This window comes from Elephas maximus, chromosome 19 (genome assembly GCF_024166365.1).
Source record: "Elephas maximus indicus isolate mEleMax1 chromosome 19, mEleMax1 primary haplotype, whole genome shotgun sequence".
Classification (NCBI taxonomy): Eukaryota; Metazoa; Chordata; class Mammalia; order Proboscidea; family Elephantidae; genus Elephas; species Elephas maximus.
In genome coordinates, this window is record NC_064837.1 from 25,846,191 (window position 1) to 25,870,320 (window position 24,130).

General features: G+C 42.0%; 1 protein-coding gene across 5 annotated transcripts in view; it reads left to right on the forward strand.

Annotated features, from left to right (window-relative positions):
* The first annotated feature begins 9,706 nt into the window (after positions 1-9,706).
* NF1 (neurofibromin 1) overlaps positions 9,707-24,130 on the forward strand; it is a 253,107-nt gene continuing 238,683 nt past the window's right edge. For all 5 annotated transcript variants that reach the window (XM_049859655.1, XM_049859659.1, XM_049859657.1 and 2 more), the window contains exon 1: positions 9,707-10,142. In XM_049859655.1, coding sequence (XP_049715612.1) covers positions 10,083-10,142 — 60 coding nt within the window. In that variant the 5' untranslated portion in view covers positions 9,707-10,082. The remainder of the gene's footprint in view (positions 10,143-24,130) is intronic.

Here is a 24,130-nt window from a genome sequence, read left to right on the forward strand (position 1 = left end):
TCTCAGTTAACTCTTATGACAGCCTATGGGAAAAAAAAAAAAAAAAAAAAACCATTGCTGTCAAGTTGATTCCTACTCATAGCAATCCTGTAGGACAGAGTAGAACTGACCCATAGAGCTTTCACGGAGCACCTGGTGGATTCAAACTGCCGACCTTAAGGTTAGCAGCCATAGCTCTTAACCACTATACCACCAGGGTTTCTGACAGCCTATGAAGCCAGTACTATATTATCATCCTTACCTATAAATGTAGATAGGGAGGCTTGGAGTGGTGAATTAACCTACCAGGGTCACAGAGTTATTAAAATTAGTGCTCTTATTTGAACCCAGATGTTTTAGGTAGTCCTATAGAAACAGACTATGAGCTGGAGATTTGCATACAGGAAGTTCATTGTGGAGTGCCCTTGGGCTTAACACCTGTTGGGGAACAAGAAAGCAGAATTGGCCAAAGGAAGAAGTTAAACTAAGACATAGTTGCAACAACGACTTCGCCATGCCCACAAGGAGCTTTGGAGCTGAGAAGGCCCATCAGAATGGTCCCACCTTGAGGCAGGGGGGCCAGGCCTTTATACCCCTGTGTCACCCCATCATTAGAAGTGTGCTATCATGGGGAGGGGGTGTGACCTTAGGTGAAGTGGCTCTCTTCACCTGACAGCAATTCGTGGGAGAGTCTCACAGTACTATCAGCTACTAACACTCCCAGCAGTAGGGGTGGGGTGGGGAGTGAGGGCTTCCAACCTGAAGAGGTATACCATGGCACCTACTAATGCCTAGCCCTTACACTGCTCTGATCCACTTTCTTCATGTAATAAGTTTTGGGAAGTGTTCCTACAATATTCGGGTTGGTATGTTTTCCTGGGGAAACTTAAAAGAATACAGTTAGTAGAATGAACTACAGCTCTGGTCTCAAGACCACAACTGATAATCATCATCTCCCTTCTGGATCCATTCTAGATTCATCTGACACTAAATTAGCATCTGTGCTGGTCTCAGTGGCTTTCATGGTAAAATTGAATATTAATGGTAGGATGACCTAAACCCACATCCCTGAGAGTGTCTGAGGCTCTGGTCATTATGCCCTTCTCAGATTGTGGCTGCTGTACCTGTCCATTTACTGCCAATATTGGACAAGGGAGAACCAAAAGATGCCCCAGTAGGTCACTAAATGTATCCTTCTCTGCCTTCATTGTGTAAGAGTAGTGCTACCTCCCCCTTATGATCAGGGCCAATTATCCCTGCCAGGATAGTGACTCCTATGAGCATCCCAAAGTGACCGGGAGCCAGCTATAGTCTAAAGTTTAATGAGACTTTTGCTGGGTTCCCTGGTGAAAGTGTTCCTTTGGGGACCAGGATCTCTAAACCTGCAGAGTGCAGAGTTGTAGGGATGGGAAGCACAGATTCCCCAAGTGGATCACTGGGAATGATGTTAAGCAGGACTCGTACTTCCACCCCTCAGTATTCTACCTACTGGGGACACAACACCACAAAATAGACATTGATTAAGGTATATACTGTGTGCTGGAGGATGGTCCCCCTCCTCTAAGAGTATTATCTCCAAGCAGGGCCTCAGTTGTGCTTTCAAAAGGCCATTCCATCATCCTATTGGGCTAGCAGTTTCTGGCTAGTGTGGCTTATTATAGGACCAACAGGTCCCATGGTCATGTGCCACTGCTGCTCCTCTTTCGCCATAAGATGGTTTCTTTTGTTCAGTGTGGTGGTATATAGGGTCCCGTGTCAGTGTGTCAGACACTCTGTAAGCCCACAGAGTGCTGGCTAAACCCATCTCCCAATACAAAAAACCCTGTAGGCAGGAAAAGCTAAGCCATTCCCAGAATGCGTGTCTATTCCAGTAGAGTTGGATCACTATTCCTTCCAAGGTAGAAGAAGTGAACTTGCCATCGACTGGCTGGTTGGTTTCTTTGAGGGATGGTGCTGTATTTTGTTGGTGGCAGGCTGACCATTTGGCAGTGTCGGTAGCTAGATCAGCCTTGGTGAGTGTCATAGATTGAATTATGTCCTCCCAAAATATTTGTCAACTTGGCTAGGTCATGATTCCCAGTATTGTATGATTTTCTACCATTTTGTCATCTGATATGATTTCCCTGTGTGTTGTAAATCCTATCACTATGATGTAATGAGATGGATTAGTGGCAGTTATATTGATGAGATCTACAAGATTAGATGATGTCTTAAGCCAATCTCTTTTGAGATATAAAAGAGAGAAGCAAGCAGAGAGACAGGGGGACCTTATACCATCAAGAAAGCAGCACTAGAAGCAGTGCGTGCCCTTTGGTCCTGAGGTTCCTGCACTGAGATGCTCCCAGACCAGGGGAAGACTGATGACAAGGACCTTCCTCCAGAGCCAACAGAGAGAAAAGCCTTCCCCTGGAGCTGGCACCCTGAATTCGGACTTTTAGCCTAGTGGACTGTGAGAGAATAAACTTTTCTTTGTTAAAGCCATCCAATTGTAGTATTTCTGTTGTAGCAACACTAGATCACTAAGACACAACTTATTGATTGTATTTATAATAATCAGCTGCAAAACCCTACCCTTATTCGTTGTAATTTTTCCGTCACTGTAAACCAAAGTTCTTCATAAACAATAACCCCTCCTTTCCACCTCCCTTCTACCCCTGGTAACCACTAATAAACTTTGTTCTCTCTACATTTGCCTTTTCTTGTCTTTTTATGTAAGTGAGGTCATACAGTATTTATTCTTTTGTGATTGGCTTATTTCACTCAGCATAATGTCTTCAAGCTCTATCCATATTGTAGCATGTATCAAGACTTCATTTCTCCTATTGGTTGAGTAGTATTCCATCGTGTGTATGTACCACATTTTGTTTATCCATTCATTTGTCTAGGGGCATTTAAGTTGTTTCCACCTTTTGGCTATTGTAAATAATGCTGCAATAAACAGTGATGTACAAGTCTCTGTTTGCATGTCTATTCTAATTATATATTCAGGAAGGACAGGGGAGGTGGGGTGCACATTATTGTAGACACATGCTGGGAGCCCAGTCTTCATCATTCAGTGGTGTCTGGGTCTGAATCTTGGCTCAAGTCCAGAAACTGAACAAGAGATGGTGACTTTTTATTGGGTATCTTCCCTCAGCCTGCGTATCATTCCATTCTTGATTTTTTAAAACTGGACGGATTGAACCTTGTTGGCTAACGGTCTTTCCTTAAGTGTTCTATTAACTCTCTGGCCCCCTTGATTGCCACCCTAATCTTGCCACTCATTACAGTGCAGGTTAAATTGGTTAAGTTTGGCCACCTGGTCTTGATTTCATCAACATCCTATCAGGCCCATTGCTATCAGTGAGCCTACTTCTGGAATATCATCTCTCACTAACAGCCTTGGCCTACAGAGATCCACCACTGAGTTCAGTAATGCTCATGTCCCTCTCACTAGCACATTCCTTATCGCTTCTGATAAACAGCAAGAGATAGTCAGCTGATGGGATATAAATGGTAGATCCACTCTAGCATGCCCATGCCTCTGAGTCGTTTGCTCCCTTCTTTCATTGTCTGCCATGCTGGCTCTGACATTCCTATTTTACCTAGTGTTGGCTGTCACTTTCTCCAAGGTTCCTAGAGCTATCCTAGCAACCTGTTAGCGCTATCTCCTGGGGTCCTTGCCAGAGTATAAATACTATATTACAGGGACATGTTCATATCAATAAATTCTCCTTTATCTAGCATTAAAGAGCCCTGGTGGCACAGTGGTTAAAGCTGTCTGTTGCTAACCAAAAAAGGTCGGCAGTTCCAACGCACCAGACGCTCCTCAGAAAAAAAAGATGTGGCAGCCTACTTCCATAAAGATTTACAGCCTTGGCTATCCTAGAGGGGCACCATGAGCCAGAATTGACTCGAAGGCAAAGAGTTTGGTTTTGATTTTTTGGTATCTAGCTTTATGATCTCCTCTTCCTCCCTCTCCCCCTCAATTCAGCATCTTCAGGACCCAATCCCATACATATTCTGCCTTTCCTCCTTTAGCAGGTCCAGCATTTCCCCAGTGGGGTTATGTTGTGACTTGACTTAGGTTATTGGATTGGTAGACAGGAGGAAAGGTGCAGGTAGATTCTGAGTAGGGTGTGTGTTGCATTGCAAAGTAAATACCTCTGCATCAACTTAAAACATAAGGGTCGGAGGACTAGTCTCTAACAGGAAGGAGTTGGCTGCTTCTATAAACCTAGAGCATTCAGGGGGATATGAAGTTTTAAGGTTTTTAAGCAGACCAACCCAGATGCTCCAACCAGAGTGTCAAGGTCCTACTCTTTCCCGATTATGCTCCTGACCTTGGAATAGCAGGCTTGCCAGGGTTAAGAATTCAACCTTTTGGAGTTTTCTTACTCTTATGATTAAGTCCTGGGACTGATCCTCAGTTTTTTCTGCCCCTCTCCTTTATATGCAGCTAAGGAGACATTCAGACACCGTCTAACCTTTAATTGGTGATTAATTACCCTCAACCTTTCATTGTCTTTCTCCAAAGTATAGATTTACTCTATCAACAGTGCTCCAATTTCACCACTCTTAGAATTACTATTTCCCCAAATTTTTAAAAGGCCTGATAGATTGCACCTTCGATTGGTGCATTCTTCCACTGTTATTCCATCCCACTTACCCCATGTCATCACCGCTGGTGAAAGTTTTAACAGTCGCACTGGTACAGCATGCCAGAGCTATCAGGGCTTCATGTGGGGGTCCTGGCTGACAGCAGACTGGTGGGTGATTCAGCAGCACTGGCTCAGACCACACTCATGGTATTAAACTGATTTAGTTCAGATTCTCTGAAAATCCCACCCTAAGATGGAGATTTGCAAGCAGGAAACTTATTAGGGAATGCCCTTGGGATCAATACCTCACAAGAGCGAAAGCAGTAGGATTGAGCAAAAGTTGAACTAAACAATCACAGCAAAGGCCTCAGCTGATCCCTTAGGGAGCTCTGAGTGAAGATAGCCCCTCAAATGGACCCACCTTGAGGCCTGCATCTACCAGTCACTGATGTAGGCTCCCCATGCTAGTGGTGTGACCTGGTGTGAGGTAGCTCTCTTCAGCTGAGGGTAATTCTTGGAAAAGGACTCAGCTGAGAGCTGTCGGCCACTAACTCTCCCAGTAGCTGGAGAAATGAGTGCCTCAGTCCTGAAGGGGACCAGGTCTAACTTAAAGCCCCGTGTTCCTCAGGATGCTGGTGTGGTTGATTGTGCCAGTGGTGGTGGGGGTTGGGGGGGGTGGGTAGAATGGAGGGAATGCTGTTGGAACATGACTCTTAAAGAAAAAAATTGGCTGAGATTATTTCCCGGCTTAAAAAAAAAAAAAAAAAAAAGAGGATGAATAAGAGAGAGGAATTTAAAACTATACCAAACACTAGTAGTTCCCTTGGACACTCTCATATTAGATAGGACAGAGTAGAGTAAGTTGGATGTCTTAGTTATTTAGTGCTGCCATAACAGAAATACCACAAGTGGATGACTTTAACAAAGAGAAATTAATTTTCTCACTGTCTAGTAGGTTGTAAGTCCAAATTCAGGGCATCAGCTCCAGGGGAAGTCTCTCTCTGTTGGCTCTGGAGGAAGTTTCCTTGTCATCAATCTTCCCCTGGTCGAGGACCTTTTCAGGTGCAGGGACCCCACGTCCAAAGGGCATGCTCTGCTCCCAGTGCTGCTTTCTTGGTGATATGAGGCCCCCAACTCTCTGCTTGCTTTCCTTTTATCTCTTGAGAGATAAAAGGTAGTGCGGGCCGCACCCCATTTGGATAAGGGACGTGACCTGAGTAAGAGTGGTGTTACAATCCCACCCTAAACCTCTTAACATAAAATTACAATCACAAAATGGAGGACAACCACACAATACTGGGAATCATGGCCTAACCAAGTTGACACATATTTTTGGGGGACACAATTCAATCCATGACATTGGGCTACAAATTTAATTCTATTCTACTCTGAAGTCCATGCCTTTCCACTAGACAAGAGTTAGTCATACTGGTGCTCCATGAGCTAAATGCAAGTAGCAGAGGAATTACGATGGGCTGTACAGTGTTTTAAAAAATATGGATCGGCTGCCACTATGTAAAAATTGGAAACCCTGGTGGCTTAGTGGTTAAGTGCTATGACTGCTAACCAAAAGGTCAGCTGTTCAAATCCACCAGGCACTCCTTGGAAACTCTATGGGACAGTTCTACTCTGTCCTATAGGGTTGTTATGAGTCAGGATTTACTCAACAGCAATGGGTTAAATGGGGTTTTATGTAAAAATTGGAAGATTTATATAAAAATTCATATCTCCAGCTTCTCTTGAATACCCAGAAGATCTAGCAGCACTGGGTCTACATTCATAAAAAAAAATGGCAATAATTGATTGGAGCTGAATAAAGCCACCCCTTTAAATGGGGTGTGTGCTCACCAGTCCACCACAGTCTCTAGGCATTGCCTTATTTGGCATATTAGTTTAAAATTCCTGCCATACTGTGTGCTGCCTGACATGTATGTGGCACAAAGCAGGCATTTAATATTGGTTTAGTGGAACTGAATAAATTTAATTGGAGAAGAAGTTAAGGTGAAGTCTAGACCTCCAAGCGTAATGAGAGGCTTGGCGCTCATGGGAGGCAACAGGACAGGAGGTGCAGATTAGGATGGATTAGTGATGAACTAGGAGCCCTGCAGCAATATATCAGCAGAGAATTGCCAGAAATTCAAGCCGGATTCAGAAGAGAACATGGAACCAGAGATACCATAGCTGATGTCAGATGGACCCTGGCTGAAAGCAGCAAATACCAGAAAAATGTTTGCTTGTATTTTACTGACTATGCAAAGACATTTGACTATGTGGATCATAACAAATCATGGATAACATTGTGAAGAATGGGAATTCCAGAACATTTAACTGTGCTCATGAGGAACCTATGCATAGATCAAGAGGCAGTCGTTAGAACAGAACAAGGGGATACTGCGTGTTTTAATGTCAGGAAAGGTGTGCATCAAGGTTATGTCCTTTCACCATCCCTATTCAGTCTGTGTGCTGAGCAAATAATCCAAGAAGCTGGACAATATGAAAAAGAATGGGGGCAGCAGGATTGGAGAGTCATTAGCAACCTGCTATATGCAGAGGACACAACCTTGTTCACTGAAAGTAAAGAGGACTTGATGCACTTACTGATGAAGATCAAAGATCACAGCCTTCAGTATGGATTATACCTCAACGTAAAGAAAACAAAAACCCTTGCCACTGGAACAGTAAGTAACATCATGATAAATGGAGAAAAGATTGAAGTTGTCAAGGATTTCATTTTACTTGGATTCACAGTCAACACCCATGGAAGCAGCAGTCAAGAAATCAAAAGATGCATTGCATTGGGCAAACCTGCTGCAACTCTTTAAAGTGTTGAAAAGCAAAGATGTCACCTTAAAGACTAAGGTGCACCTGACCCAAGCCATGGTGTTTTCAATTGCCTCATAGTCTTGTGAAAGCTGGACAATGAATAATGAAGACTGAAGAAGAATTGACACCTTTGAACTATGGTGTTGGCGAAGAATATTGAATATATTATGGACTACCAAAAGAACGAACAAATCTGTCTTGGAAGAAGTACAGCCAGAATGCTCCTTAGAAGCAAGAATGGCAAGACTACGTCTCACATACTTTGGACATATTATCAGGAGGGATCAGTCCCTGGAGAAGGACATCATGCTTGGTAGAGGGTCAGCGAAAAAGAGGAAGAGCCTCAAGGAGATGGATTGACACAGTGGCTGCAACAATGGGCTCAAGCATAACAACGTTCTGTTGTACATAGGGCTGCTATGAGTCAACGCCACCTAGCAAAAACATCAGGAGCCCTGATGGCATAGTGTTGGGCCGCTAACCGAAAGTCTGCTTCCATAAAGATGACAGCCTTGGAAACCTCATGAGGCAGTTCTACCCTGTCCTATAGGGTTGCTGTGTGTTGACTCGATGGCAGCAGGTTTAGTGATGTACTGGCTGGAGTCTGAATAAAGGAAGAAGAGCAGAGGGCCAAGGCTGAAGTTTGGGTGCCTCAGAGTTACAAAGGAATGGGGAATCAGAGAAGAAACCAGAGGAGCCTCAGCAATGGAATGCCACTGATGGCAAAGGAACTGAGGGTATGGGCAGTGTGTCCAGTGTTGCAAGAAGATGAGGGAATAGACAGAGAAATCCATGGCAACAAGAAAGTAATTGTGCACTTTCAGAGGAAGTATGAGAGAAGGAAAAGGTTATGGGTCTGGAAGTTTAGCAGTGGAGGATGCTGGGGGGTGGGAGGGGTATAAGTGAAGCTTTCTCACAGGTGCTACTTGGGGAAAGCATATATGAAATTTGTTTAATATTCATTCTTCAGCATAGTCATCACCATTTTTGACATCATCTAAAATAAATTAGTCAGTATCAGCGTTGCCTCTTTAAAGAATGGACCAAAGAACTGTCCAGATCCGGTCTTTTGTTCTAATGGAATGAAACATTCATTTAATATAAATTTTGGACAAACACCAACCAGCAAACACTGGAAACTTTTCTCATAGATATCTCTCTGTACATGGTCTATTGGCTTTGCAGATTTTCTTGGTAGAATTTAAATTCTAGTTACACTTCACCTTGTCACTCCGGATCCTTCTGTGTTGCCATTAGGGTGTGCTCAGGATGGGTAAACTCACTTTAACCTTAGCCTAAGTAAAATGTATTCAGGAAGATAAAAAGAAGTCATTCCAAAGCCCAATGTCTGATAGAGGGGGATCATCCATTGTTTTGGATGTAATCCTCTTCCTAGAAAATCATCATAACCAATTCCACATGGAATCCTTTCCAGTTCTGGTATTGGGGCAGAGAGAAGGCCTTTGTTTCGGGAGAGCTGTCTCTCAGGTGTAGGAAGCATCCACATTGTCTTTGGAGTCAAACCATCCTGACTCTGCGGCCTACTATCTCTGACCTTGGGCAAATCACTTAAGTTCTGTAGACTAACCTCGTCAATTAGATGAGGATGATAAAGGCTTGTTGAAAGATTTAAATCACATGAATTTGTTGAATTAACAATGTATGTGAAGCTCTTAAATGCTTGAGGATCAGATTTGAATCTTTTTGTCAACTGTACAAAAGTTTTATTAACTTTGGTGACTATCAGTTTAGCAGGGGAAGTCTAAATTAGCCTCTGGGATTACTGAGTCTAAGTACTTTGGCTACCAGTGGGGTCTAGTATTTGGATTTATGCGACCTTTAAAAAGAAAAAAAATGACGGAATCTCTCTTGGCCTTAGTTTTCCCCGTTTCACAGTGGTCTATGAGGTGTGTGCCTTATTTTTTGTGAGAATTTACAGCTCAGCCCCGCTTCCCCGGGAGAGTAGCTGCAAAGATCTGTGCGTTGGGAGAAATGCTAGCCTCAGGGCGCCCTAACTTCCAACCCGGGGAGCAATCCAAACGCGGAGGCGGGTGGGGGAGGGGGAGCCTGAAGTGGCGGAGGGGATGGGAGCGGATGCCCCGGGGCCAGCTCGGACTCTCGCAGGCAGAGCCCAGCGCCCAAGTCTAACTGAGTCCGGCGGCGTTGACGGACGCGCGCCTCCGGGCCCTGAGGAGTGAGGTGACGTCACCTCCAGGAGGACTCGCTTTTTCATTAATGAAACCGGCCGGCGCGGGCGCATGCGCGACAGGCCCCCTTCCCTCTAGCTTCCCCCTCCCCTTTCCCAGCCGCGCTCTCAATCTCTAGCTCGCTCGCTCTCCCTCTCCCCGGGCCGTGGAAAGGATCCCACTTCCGGTGGGGTGTCATGGCGGCGTCTCGGACTGTGATGGCTGTGGGGAGACGGCGCTAGTGGGGAGAGCGACCAAGAGGCCCCCTCCCCTCCCCGGGTCCCCTTTTCCCCGTCCCCTTCCCCCAGCCGCCTTGCCAACGCCCCCTTCCCCTCTCCCCCTCCCGGCTTGGCGCAGACCCCCCATCCCCGCCCCCGTGGGAACGTTCGGAGCCTGCACTCCTCAGACCCTCTCCTCGTCTCTTCCTTCACCCCAGTCCCCACTTTCCACCCTCTTCCCGGCCCTGGGCGCCGGCCGACCGGTCCCTCCGCCGCCCCCGGGCCGCGGGGAGGACATGGCCGCGCACAGGCCGGTGGAATGGGTCCAGGCCGTGGTCAGCCGCTTCGACGAGCAGGTAACGGGCCCGTGGCGGGCGGGAGGTGGGAGCGGCGTGGGGGTGGGGACGGAGAGGGTGAGGGGAGGAAGGAGCAGCCGCCTCCCCCGCGGCTGCCTCAGGCTCTGGAGGAAGGGAAGGGGGCGAGTGGGGGTGGCAAAGGGGGGAGGTGCGGGGAAGGAGGGCATGGCTGGTAGCTCGGGCTCCCCTTCCCTCCTAAACCGGGGGGTGGGGCCTTTTCCCTGTCTACCCATCCAAACCTCCATCCCCTTTATCCACAGCCCTTCCGCTTTCTAATAGGGATGAGTGACCTGGGGGTGCTTTCAGGGGCTCTCCATCTGGATTTAATCAGGTCCCCCCTACTTTTTTTTTAATGGAGGTAGGTAAAGATAAGGTGTTCCCTTTTCCCTCCGTGGACCTCCTAACTGGAGGTGAGTGAAGGAACACTAAGGCCTGTCTTGTGTACCCCCAACAGGAGAACGGTAACATCCCGCCCCTCCCCCAGTTTCTTCAGCTTCCTCTCTTGGAGGGGGAAGAGTAGAAGAAAGCAGGGAAAGCACAGGTTTCTTGCTGACTTTCTGCTCCATCGCCTCAGCCTGCTCCAAGTGCACACACACTGCTCATCTTTTTATGGCCCACACGGGCGTCCCCCATGTCCTAGTGAGACAAGACCGGCTTTCACATTGCCCTTTGCAGTGGAAACCGTGGTTCTTGTTCCCCCGGGCTTCTGAAATATTTTTCCCCTTTTTCTTTCCTTGGGCTTGCAGTTTCCCCAGTATTTCGCCAGCGGTCTGAGAATGTGAATATTGTTCTCTTGAGTGAGAATCTGGGGGAGTAAGAGGAGAAAGGTGAAAGGAAAGTGGGAAACTGCATCTGAGCTGAGAACAGAGAGCAAAGACAGCTGGGATGTGGTCCTGGAGCCGATAATTCAGCCAGTGTTTTTCTTTATAATTCTCCTCTCTAGGGTGACCAAGAACTGTCATTGAGAATATTTGGGGTGGGAAAAAAAGTTTCAAAGCTTCAGGAGGTGACTTTTTAGTCCCCGAACTTCACACACTAAATCCTGGGTCTGCTCAGAATGAATGCACGCGTAGTCTTTTGTGGTTGGGAATTAGTTTAACTGTGTTACTGTAGGTGGTTGGGGATGCTTTACAGGGATGCTTTTTGTAGCTGCAGTTCCACCATGGGCTTCCTGTGATGAGGAAATTGTTTAAGGTTGAGTCAATCTTACTTTGTTTACTGGATATAATCGTAAAACTGATTTGCGGAGCTGAGTGGGGGTGGGGTGGGGACGCCTCTTATTTGACCCATGAACATTACCTGTAAGGACTCATACAGTGCTTATGACCTACCTGAAAGATACCGGGAATCGGCAGAGGAAGTTGAGAAGAAACTACACAGATAAAATAGGATTGCGAAGCTGTTAAGAGATATGGAGTTTTTTCGCCCATCCTGATTCCAGGCCAAAAGGCATTTAACCAACTCTACTATGAGGCCTTCAAACCCTGATTTTTTCTGGTTCCAACCCCTACTGAGAGTTTGTATTTCTGACAAGTTGTCAGGAAGTTATACATAAGAATCACCTCGGGATCTTGTTAAACTGTAGATTCTCATTCAGTATATCCGGGAAATGCAAATTCTCACCTATTTGATGAAGTAAAATGTCACTGCTTATAACATTGCATCGTCGATAGGGCTTGAGATTTAACACTTGATAGAAAAGACTTTCTCTGTGTAATTTTTAAAAGTATTTAAAGGGCATTCAGAAGAACCCTAAGGCTGAACCTTGTGTGCAGTGTAGTCTGGGTGTAGGAATTTAGAGGATTCACTGCACAGTTGTTCCCAGTTTTTTTTTTTTAACTTTATTCACTTCTTCTGCTCACTTTTTTAACTTTATTCACTTATTCTGTTCTCTAGGCTTATCCACCACATAAGAAAAGATAGTTTTTCTACATTTTAAAAGAGGAATGATTTTGATTATATGCCCAGGAATGCAAGAAAATGTTTCTCTGTCTGTCCCCTGGGTTAAAAGACCATAGGCTTTGTTGTTTGCTTTGTTATGTATATTGTGGAATCAAACTCACCACCATCTGTTGGAAATTAAGGAGATAAATTTTTTAAACAGAAGCATTTTTCTGTATTCCTTATGTTGTAATTAAGGGATAGATGTATAGGGCAAATTCTTATATTTTTCTCTTACAAGGTTAAAGCTCGTAAGTGTAAGCATTTTCAGTGATTAACATAAAACCAAACCCCAAACCAAACCCATTGCTATTGAGTCAATTCCAATTTATAGTGACCCTGTAGGACAAAGTAGAACTGTCCCATAGGGTTTCCAAGGAGCGGCTGGTGGATTCAAACTGCTGACCTTTTCGTTAGCAGCAGTAGCTCTTCAGCTTTGCGCCACCAGAGCTGTGATTAACATAAAGTACGTTAATGTATTATAAAAACCAAACCCAGTGCCGTTGAGTCGATTCCGACTCTTAGCGACCCTATAGGACAGAGTAAAACTGCACCATAGAGTTTCCAAGGAGCACCCAGCAGATTCAAACTGCCGACGCTTTGGTTAGCAGCTGTAGCACTTAACTTCTGCGCCACCGGGGTTTCCATTATACCCACCCACTAACCCACTGTCATCTAGAAGTAGTAAATGCTTGATTTAAATTAGAGTTCTTTTTAAGGTTGGGGATGTGTATTTTTAATGAGAAAAATAAGGCACAGAGAGGTTAAGTGACTTCCCAAGGTCATATAGCAGAATAACAAGATCCTTACACAGAAAAGTATAAAGTGCCATGAATCAGGGAGATAATCTCAGAAGTATCCCATAGGATTTGTTTTAATAACCTGTTCAGTGTAGTTAGGAGAGAAAAGGCCCTACATTTAGTGAGAGAGATTTGTATAAAGATTTCATGTTTCAGGTATTTTTGAAAGTTTTTAATTTTGAGAATACTGTCCAAACTTTGTTTCATTGAGTCCAGGGGGAGTCAAGCTTCTTTTCGTCACAGTTTAAGATGTGTGTATGTTGAAAACGCTTCAGTTCCCGGAGAGTATGAGCATATCTAAAGATAGCAATTTGTTTATGATTGAAATTGATGTTTTGGTTGGACTTCTAATATTTGTAGCGATTAAAGCAGAAATGCATTACTAGTCTCTGCTGATGATGGGCATATTGTACGCTGATGGATATTGCTTGGCAACTCGGTGCAGTAGACCCAGTTAAAAGAAGTAAGTGGCAGTGTTCCATCTTGATATTTTGAGCTCAAGTCCTTGTTTCCAAGGGAGTAAAGTAAACCTGCTGATAGTGCACCTAAACCTATTATTTATGGCCTAAGTTGAATGATTGTTACTGATTTTAAAAGTAATTATGTCCTTAATTAGGGAAATGGCACTTGCAAAAATGGACAGTCAGAAAGCTGAATGCATCAGTCATATCTTCTGCCTCTCCTTAGCCTGCCTTTATGGTGTTGAACAGTAAGTTTCTAAATTGAAATTGGCAAACTTCAGGAGTGCTGCTTTAAATTGTGGCTCATTAACTGGGTTCTTAACAAATTGGAGAGAACCTTTTCTTGTTTCAGTTGGAAGAATGTCTGTCTGGGCATACCATACCTGTTCACATGACCCACCTAGCTCTGTGTTCCCTCAGTCCTGTAGGGCTTTATTTCTAAAAGGGAGTAAAGGAAAAATGTGGTGATTTGAAGTTTGTGTGTATGTGTGTCTTAAGAAAGCATCCAGAAATTATTTGTTGTGCATGTATTTATTAAAGCACTCATATTTTCCATATCTGAATGAGTAAAAACAGGGTATAAAAAGTAAAAAAATAACATTTTTAAGAATGTATTGTAGAATAAACTGATTTTTGCTTTGTAATAGCATATAGCAACTATTGGCTGTTCTTTCCAACTGAACGCTAATCCAAATGCCCTTTGAAGATAGTGTAAAATGATTGGCAAATCTCTTGGAATTTACAAACCACATGTTAGTTGACCAAGTAGATAGAGTCGTAAAACTTTGACGCTATTTTAGACTAAAAAAATCTAGCCTTGTTCTTAAAGCACGTTCTACCATTTTTATAAAGCCTTATAATAATTTGAAAATGAATGGTCTTTGTATAGTGGGGTAATTTTATGATGAGTGAGAAATAGTTCTTATTCTGTAACTTATCTTTTTTTTTTTCTTTATGTCCTCCAATTGGTCCTCAGTTAGCCCCCCCACCCCCGTGGCATAGTGGTTGAGAGCTAAGGCAGCTAACCAAAAGGCTGGCAGTTTGAATCCACCAGGCGTTCCTTGGAAACTCTACAGGGCAGTTCTACCCTGTCCTATAGGGTTGATGTGAGTTGGAATCGATTCGATGCCAGCAGGTTTAATTTGCTCCCCCCCCCCCCCAGCATCTCTAGTCTTTATGCGAGCTTCTTCCTTTTCACTTTGAAGCTTACTAAAATTTCCTTTCCTTTGGACGTTTACTTGGTTCTGTAGCTTTCTGTGGACTAATCCATCTGTTTCTTTTGTTGCTGGATACCTGCTGCCTCTACTTTTTATCTGTCTGTAACTCTCTGAAAACTGGCTACTGCCTCTGCTTTGCTTTTGGATTGCTGCTTTCTTAACAGTCCTTCTGGGAAAACATAGTCATCTTTGCTCAGTTGTAATGCCACTGTGGTGTTTCTCCTACCCCTTAAAACCAGTTTCCTCTCATCCCCAAGACATAATAATTTTGTGTACATTTTATAGGTCCTTATGTATTGATGGGAAACCCTGGTGGCATAGTGGTTAAGAGCTACGGCGGCTGCTAACCAAAAGGTCGACAGTTCAAATCCACTGGGCACTCCTTGGAAACCCTATGAGGCAGCTCTTCTCTGTCCAGTAGGGTCGCTATGAGTCAGAATTGACTTGATGGCAACTTTTTTTTTTTTTTTTTGGTATATATTGATGTTCTCATTGATACTTCTGCAGTGGGCAGTGCAGGTGTTATCCATGTTTTATAGATGTGTTTATTAAATCACTGAACTGGGAGTCCTCTTGGGGGTCAGGGTTTTGTTTTGCTATTCACTGCCTCTGTCTTTATGCCAGCCATTGGATCTCTATGGATCCTAGATTTCCTCATCTGTTGGAAAATAATTGACTAGAGAATCTCTAAGGTTCTCTTTCTAAATATTCGATGATTTTAATATTTTAACAGCATTTCTTTGTGCTGCAACAGTCCATTGGGAGCTGACCCCACTCAGTTTTCCAAGCTATTTCTCTTCATACCTTAGTATGAGCCTTTCTGTTTTAGGTAGGTCGGTTCCATCTCTTCTGTACATATCTTGCTTATTCTTGCCTGGGGGTCTTTGCTTATGCCAGCCCCTGTCTAAATGCTTTCATTCTTCCTCTATGCTGTTCTATCCGTCTTTAAAGGTCCAGCTCAAGCTTTGTTTTTTTTTTTTTTTTCCGTAAAGTCTTTTTAGACTAAACTCACTACTGTCTCACTTTTTGATGCCCTTGTCACCTGAGGTTGTACAAAACCACGTTGTTTCTCCCCTCAGGACAGTTGGTTGAACACAGCTTAGCATTGTTTCTTTTATCTTTATATCCTCAAACAGTGTAAAGTTTCTGAAAAGCAAGAAGCCCCTGTTAGAATTCTCCTGTAGTCACCCCAGCACCTAGCACAGTTATGGGCACATAGTATGTCATTGATGGAATGACTTTGATTTGACTCCTGGTTGAAGAGTAGACTGGGTAAAAGGAGTGGTAATTTTTGACGTTGTTTTGAATAGAAAGGACTGAGTTTTAATTTAGTGTTTATAGTAGCGTAGCTTTTTAAGTTCAGTGATATTTTAACTAGGAATGTATAAAAAGTAAGCATAAAGGAGGAACTTGAACATGTTTACATTTCTTTCCATAAAGAGAAAGGCTCCCTGGTGGCGCAGTGGTTAAGCGCTTGGCTGCTAACTGAATGGTCAGCCGTTTGAACCCATCAGTTGATCTGTGGGATAAAGATGTGGCAGTCGGCCTCCGTAAAGATTATAGCCTTGGAAAACCCTATGAGACACGTCTGCTCTGTCCTACAGGGCCACCATGAGTCGGAATTGGCTCGATGGCAACGGGTTTTGGTTTTCCACAGAGTGAACATGCTTCTTAAATCAGGTTTCATATCTGATAACTACCTTTGTGATCTTGGCTATGTCATTTAATTTTTGCAAGTGTCTGATAAGATAATATGAAGCACTTTGAAAAGTCTATAATTATTCCAATGTAAGATTTATATATTTATGTCCTACTGACTGTTGTGTTTTCACTTAATAAAGGAGGTTGATGAGTCTCTGGATATGTACCTTGGCTTGCACCTTACTTTAGCATTCATTGACAAATACTTAGGGTACTGGTAGCGTTTTTCTGTAACATATTGTGGGTGTCCATATTGATCTGTTTTCTTTTTTTATCATTAATTTGTGGCATATATAAAATGTGGCTTAGTTTGGAATGTGTGACTTGAGTCAGCAATATTGTTATACTTGATTTTAAATATTCCAGTTCTTTACATTTCTCTTCTTATTTGACTTTTGACCTATAGAAAATTAGATTTTTCTGAGATCTGCTTGTTTTGGTGTGTTTAAAATAGAGAATTTTGTCCTTAAACAGATCTTTAGTGATACAATACAGTAGTCAGCATGCCTTATTTTGGCAGCTTTGTTCTTTAAATGAGGAGCCCTGCTCGGCTGCCAACCAAAGGGGTTGGCAGTTTGATCCCACCAGCCACTGCATGGGAGACAGATGTGGCAGTCTGTTTCCAGAAAGATTTACAGGCTCAGAAACCCTACAGGGCAGTTCTACCTTGTCCTGTAGGTCACTGTGAGTTGGAATGAGCTCAGTGGCAGTTGATTTGGTTTTGTTTTTTAAACTACTCAGACTGCTATGGGGTATTTTATTTTAGTCTTCAAATTTGGTATTCTGGGCCTCAGTATAAACTCTATATTGTTTCATTATAATAACATGCTTTTAAGGGTGAGCAGTGTATTAATTAAAAACATAATGGTTTGCACATGTGTTCCTTAGGCCCCAGTCTGTTTTTCATTAAGAGTTTTGTGTATGTCTGTGTGTGTGTATGTATAAGGCAAGGGACTGGAGGTATAGGAAGGTTCACTTTTTTAAAGGAAGTTTAAGGAGGAGGATGTTCTATAGAAGTAGTAGAAGGGAAGGTTTGTGGTCAGCTTAAGCTGTTAAAAGGCTTAGAATCAATATTGAAGTATAATATGGGAATTTAAAGCTATTTCTTTGCAGAGGACTGACTTGTGTTTATAAAGGTCTTGGTTTATTTCATCTGATACCTTTTAGGATACTCTTATTTTCTTGGGTGTGAGGAGGAGAAGATGAGACAAAGTTAGTTTCTGATATTGAAGAGTGGAAAAGTTGTATTACATTGTAGTGACTGTGAATTAAATTTAAGGTTTCATCAGTTTGTAAAATTTTGAATTATACTACCATGGTAGAGCTGTAAGTAAATACAGTACTTTTAGAGGTTGTGCTAAGAAAAATTTAACACTATTTTTTTTTTAGAATATAAATAATAGCCGATATTGATAGTGCCCTTATTAAAGTCTCTTAAAGTACAGTAGGCTGCATATTTGACCACTTCAAATGTTCTGTGCCTGTGATGTCTTGTTATACTCTTTGATTCTCTGAAAGTGGCTTTTGAGCCATTGACTATACCATCAAAAAAGCTTGTTGAGATAAGAAAGTCCCAAACCAGTATGGAATTCCCATCCTATGGTAATGGAGAATTGGAATTATCTTCAAAAAATTTTGCTATAAATGGCACTGTTTACTGGATCAACAAGTAACATCATGATAAACGAGAAACTATTCAAGTTGTCAAGGATTTCATTTTACTTGGATCCACAATCAATGCCCATGGAAGCAGCAGTTAAGAAATCAAAAGACACATTGCATTGGGAAGATCTGCTGCAAAAGACCTATTTAAAGTGTTAGAAGCAAAGATGTCACTTTGAGGACTAAGGTATGGCCTAACCCAAGCCATGATATTTTTAGTCGCTTCATACGCATGTGAAAACTGCGCAGTGAATAAGGAAAACTGAAGAAAAATTGATGCCTTTGAATTATGGTGTTGGCAAAAAATATACCATGGATTGCCAGAAGAAAGAAAAAAACTGTCTTGAAAGAAGTGCAGCCAGAATGCTCCTTAGGAGGGAGGATGGCAAGACTTTGTACTATGACGGGTTATCAGGAGGGACCAGTCCCTGGAGAAAGCCATCATGCCTGGTAAAGTAGAGGGTCAGTGAAAAAGAGAATTGCCCTCAAAGAGATGGATTGACACAGTGACTGCAACAGTGGGCTCAAACATAGCAACAATTGTGAGAAGGCGCAGGACCAGGCAGTTTTTCATTCTGTTGTGGATAGGGTTGCTCTAAGTCAGAACCGACTCAACACACCTAACAACAACAATTTGCGGTAGCAATAACTTGAGGTGCAGACTTCCAGATTGTGTATTTTCTTTATATCACAGCCTTGCAGTCTTTTACTAAAGCCTACAAGCCGTGGCCTGCCCTCTTGATATTTTACAGCTTTCAGTGTCTTATCCTATTGAATTTCAGAGAACTTACTTTACTTTCCTGATGAAATCCTCTCCTCTGCCCCAAGAAGGGTGGTGTATCTAGTGCAAGAGACATGAAGTAATTTAGTAAATACCAGGACTGTTAGAAACTTACTTTTAAGGGACTTTGATTTTTATCCGTAATTTTATACCCAAATAATGACCTTTTGGGTAATTATGGTTCACAACAACCTGAGGTGACTCGTTTCTGCTTAATTGTTGATAGCTTTTCTTGTGTAGTCCTCATAGTAATTTGAGATTGAGAAAATAACTTTTACCACCTTAAATTTGTGGGGACAGCATACTGTGTAGTAAGGGAAAGAGCTCTTGACTATGCAACTTGCAGTGTGGCTGTAGACAAGTCACTTAACCTTTCTGAACTTCTATTTTCTATGTTTTAATCTGTAAAATGAGGATAATACCTGCCCTGCCCTGGTGGCGTAATGGTTAAGTGCTACGGCTGCTAACCAAAAGGTTGGCAGTTCAGATCCGCCAGGTGCTCCTTGGAAAGTCAACAGGGCAGTTCTACCCAGTCCTATAGAGTTGCTGTGAGTTGGAATCGACTCGACGGCAGTGGGTTTGGTTTTTGGTTTTGGCTCATATCGTAAGGAGCCCTGGTTAAGCCAATGGTTAAGTGCTTGGCTGCTAACGAAGAGGTTGGCTCTTTGATCCCACCCCGTGGCTTTGCGGGACAAAACCCTACGGCACAGTTCTACTCTGTTACCTGGGGTTGCTATGAGTAGAATTGACTTGACAGCACCTACCAAAAACAGCAACTCACATCATGGGTTTGTTTAGCGTTTTAGGTGTCTATCGTTTGCGTGAAAGGCAGCTGTAAATAGTAACAAAAATATATTACTATGATTACTGTGCACTATTTTTTTTCTCCATTTTTGCTTTATATTTATAGTTTGGTGTTTGTTATTTCTACTGTGCATGAGGAAAAGTAAAATCAGAGACAAAGCAACTGTTCACAATCATATGACATGTAATTAAATATTTAAACTAGAGTGTGGGTGTCTTGATCCTTAGAGCAGTAACTTTTCAATAAATTGAGCTTTACAAAAAAGGACTACATTTTATGAATAGATAGCACAGATATGTAAAATGAGGGATGTATTGCTGCTTCTTCACTCGAAGACTGATTACTGTTTACCTTTAATGTTCATGTGAGAGTATCTGAAAAATTTTTTTGGTTGGTCATGTGTTGGGAATAGAGATAAGTTTTAAACATATCCTTGATTTATCATTTATCATTCTCCTTATCACCTTATCAAGCTTCTTTGGTTGCTAGGGAGAGTTGTAACATTTTTCCCCTTTTGTTTAGTTTTATAACATTTCATTATACTCACTGTAGATTTTGAGGTGAGAAGAGTTGCATTCTGAATGTGAGAATACAATTTGTGAGAATACCAAAAGGAATATCATTTATAAATATCAGGTTATGTATTTTATTCTTTTATCTTGGCATTGCACAATCCAGTTTTGTAAAGTTGATTTTCACACTCCAAAAATGAACATTTTACTTAGAATTTGATTAAATTTGAGATGACTTTTTTAAACTTTGGTAGTATAGTCATGTGTCACGTAATGTCCAAGATAAATTCTGTGAAATAGGATGTTATGTGATTGGGACATTGTCTGAACACCATATTATTGTATACAGGCAGTCCCCAAGTTATAAACGTCTGACTTAACGTACAAACTGGTTATGAGCCAATCCCCATGAAGCCTTATTGTATTAAAAATTTGAGGTACATACAGTGAGTGGTTCCTAGCGACAAACAGGTACTACTTTGTGATGTGCTTGAAAACATTATTATTGTTACTACTATATTATTATGTTAAAGACATTTTAGTGTACCTGGAATTGTGTTATAACCTTGACGGACATTGCCCAGACAGATGTTGTGCGGTGGGTGACTGTATTTGAGTGCCTTGGTCTACTGGATTCCTGGGTGTCTTCTGTTCCTTGTTAGCTCTACTTTTTCAGCTTCCACTCCCCACCCCCCGCCCCCAACAACTTTCAAATCCTTCATCTTGCTTTTTAGTGTCTCTCTTCTGCCTCCTGTCTTTACCAATGTCTTTTACTTCCGTTGCAGTTCAGGGCTGGGAAAGTTTGCCTTTATGCTCCAGGCAGGTCTTCTTCCTTTTGGATAATTGACTGAGAGGGAAAAAAAAAGAACCATCTGTGTTTCCTGTTATGTTTCAGTGTTTGGCCTCTGATAAGTGAATTTGCTAGAGATAGTAGGTTTTGTTTTGGTCAAATGTTAACAATGAAGGTGATTGCAAAGACCTGAGCTCTGGCTTCTGCTTTGACAGAAACTACCTTTGTGACTTTGTGTAAAATCTCCTAAATTCTGAGCCTGTTTCATTATCTAAAATAAGAGAAGTATGATTTGACAGTTGAGAACCTTTGTAATTCTCAAAATGGATTAATTTTTGTTTCATTGTTTGAACCAGTCCTCTGACTGAAAAAATAATTCCAGTCACTAATCAGTCACAGATCATTAGTTAGAAGGCATCTGAGATTATTTAAATCCTACTTCTGCAATAGCCCTGACAGACGATTGTCCAACTTCTACTTGGGCATTTATTTTTAAAAAATTACAGTAGTAATTCATGTTCATTGTAAAAAAAAAAAAAAAGGAAAATGCAGTGAAAATCACAAAAAGTAAATAGAAGTCATACTACCACAACTCAGAGAGAACTGTTATTAACATTTTGGTGTATGTGATTAAGAGTGCTGCTTTTGAAATAGACCGCCTGGGCTTAAATTCCTGCCTTCTGCTGTCACTTGCTAGCTCTTGGCCAAAACTCTTCAAACTTCAGTTTCTTCATTTGTAGAATAGGGTCAATAATAGCACCTACTTCACTGGGGTGGTTGTGAGATGTGCATAAGGAAATATATGTAAAGCATGTGGCATGTTAGCTGCTATTGATTATTGTTAGGATGTGAGAATTGAATGAGGTTGTCATTGTTAGTTGCCATCAAAGTCAGCTCTAACTCATGGCGACCTTATGTGTAACAAAGCTAAATGCTGCCTGGTCCTGTGCCATCTTCACGATTGTTGGTATATTTGAATCTATTGTTGTGTCCATCTCATTGAGGGTTTCCTCATTTTCACTGACCCTCTACTTGACCAAACATGATATCCTTTTCTAGCGATGAGTCTTTCCTGATGATGTGTCCAAAGTAGGTGAGTTGAAGTCACTATCCTCGTGTCTATGGAGCATTCTTGTATTTCTTCTAAGACTGATTTGTTTGTTCTTTTGGCAGTCCACAGTATATTCACTATTCTTTGCTAACACCACAATTCAGGTACATCAGTTCTTATGTCTTCTTTTTTCATTGTACAGCTTTCGTGTGCATATGAGGCGATTGAAAAGACCATGGCTTGGGTTAGGCACACCTTAGTTATCAAAGCGACATCTTTGCTTTTTAAAACTTCAAAGAGGTCTTTTCCAGCAAATTTGCCCAATGCAATACATTGTTTGATTTCTTGACTGCTACTTCCACGGGCATTGATTGTTGATCCAAGTGTAATGAAATCTTTGACAACTTCAGTTTTTTTCTCCATTTATCATGATGATGTATATCATCCACTTGTGAGGATTTTCATTTTCTTCATACTCACACATAATCCATACTGAAGGCTGTATGTAGCCTTTGACCTTTATCAGTAAGTGCTTCAAGTTGTTTTCAGTTTCAGCAAACAAGGTTGTGTCATCTGCATGTTGCAGGTTGTTAATGAGTCTTCCTCTAGTCGTGATGCCAAGTTCTTCATACAGTCCAGCTTCATGGATTGTTTGTTCAGCATTCAAATTGAATAATTAAGGTGGAAGGGTGCAGGTTTCTTTACATACCTTTTCAAATTTTAAGCTGTGCAGTGTCCCCTTCTATTCATTATTGCTAATTCTGCCTTTTTTGGGTTATCACTCTACAAAATAAGTTTGTTCCTTTACTTTAAAAATATTCGAAGACAGATTTTAAGTATGCTGTAGATCTTTTCTCTTTTAGGAAAATTATCTGTAAGTCTTCAGTCATTTTTCATAGGACATATTTTCAAAACATCTTAATATCTGGTTTGTTTTCCTCTTGGTGCATTGGTGGTGAAAATTCAGGCATAACACTTTTCATCTTCTCCTTTGGTATATGAGGATGTTATGTGAGGCTTTTAAAGAAATGACTTAAAAATGCTGAGATTCAGGTATACTGTTTTTGGTATTCATTTAATTACTAGTGCAGAAAACCTGTCAAAGAATGTTAATTGGCATATGTGTCTTTTTTCTTTATAAGTTTTATTATGAAAAGTTTCAAATGATACAAAAGTAGAGAGACTATTATAAATGAATCCTGATGTATCAATTATCAAGCTTCTACTCATGGCCAATGTTATTTTGCCATACTCCTGCCCATTTCCTGCTCAGCATCCCTCCATTATTTTATTTTTTTATTGTGCTTTAAGTGAAAGTTTACAGCTCAAGTTAGTTTCTCATGCAAAAATTTATACACATATTGTTATGTGACACTAGTTGCAATCCCTATAATGTGACAGCACACTCCCCCTTTCTACCCTGGATTTCCTCTGTCCATCCATCTAGCTCCCATCCCTTCCTGCCTTCTCATCCTGCCTCCGGACAGGAGCCCCCCGTTTGGTCTCGTGTATCTACTTGAACTAAGAAGCACACTCTTTACGAGTATTATGTTTTATAGTCCATTCTAATCTTTGTCTGAAGAGTGGGCATCGGGAATGGTTTTAGTCCTGGGCTAACAGGGCGTCCGGGGGCCATGGCTTCGAGGGTTCCTCCAGTCTCAGTCAAAACATTAAGTCTGGTCTCTTTACGTGAATTTGAGTTTTGCTCCATACTTTTCTCCTGCTCTGACAGGGACTCTCTGTTGTGTTCTCTGTCAGGGCAGTCATGACAGGGACTCTGTTGTGTTCTCTGTCAGGGCAGTCATTGGTGGTAACCTGGCACCATCTAGTTTTTCTGGTCGCAGGCTGATGGAGTCTCTGGTGTATGTGGCCCTTTTGTCTCTTGGGCTAATATTTTTCGTTTGTCTTTGGTGTTCTTCATTCTCCTTTGCACCAATTGATGCATTTTAGATGGCGGCTCGCAAGCTCTTAAGACCCCAGACGCCACTCACCAAAGTAGGATGTAGAACATTTCTTAATAAACTTTGTTGTGCCTTTTGACCTAGATGTCCCCTGAAACCACGGTCCCCAGACCCCAAAGGCCCTGCTACTCTGTCCCTCGAAGTGTTCTGTTGTGTTCAGGAAACTTTTTAGCTTTTGGTTTAGTCCAGTTGTGCTGACTTCCCCTGTATTTTGTGTTGTCCTTCCCTTCACCTAAAATGATTCTTGTCTACCATCTAGTTAGTGGGAGCCCTGGTGTTGAAGTGGTTAAGAGCTCAGGCTGCTAA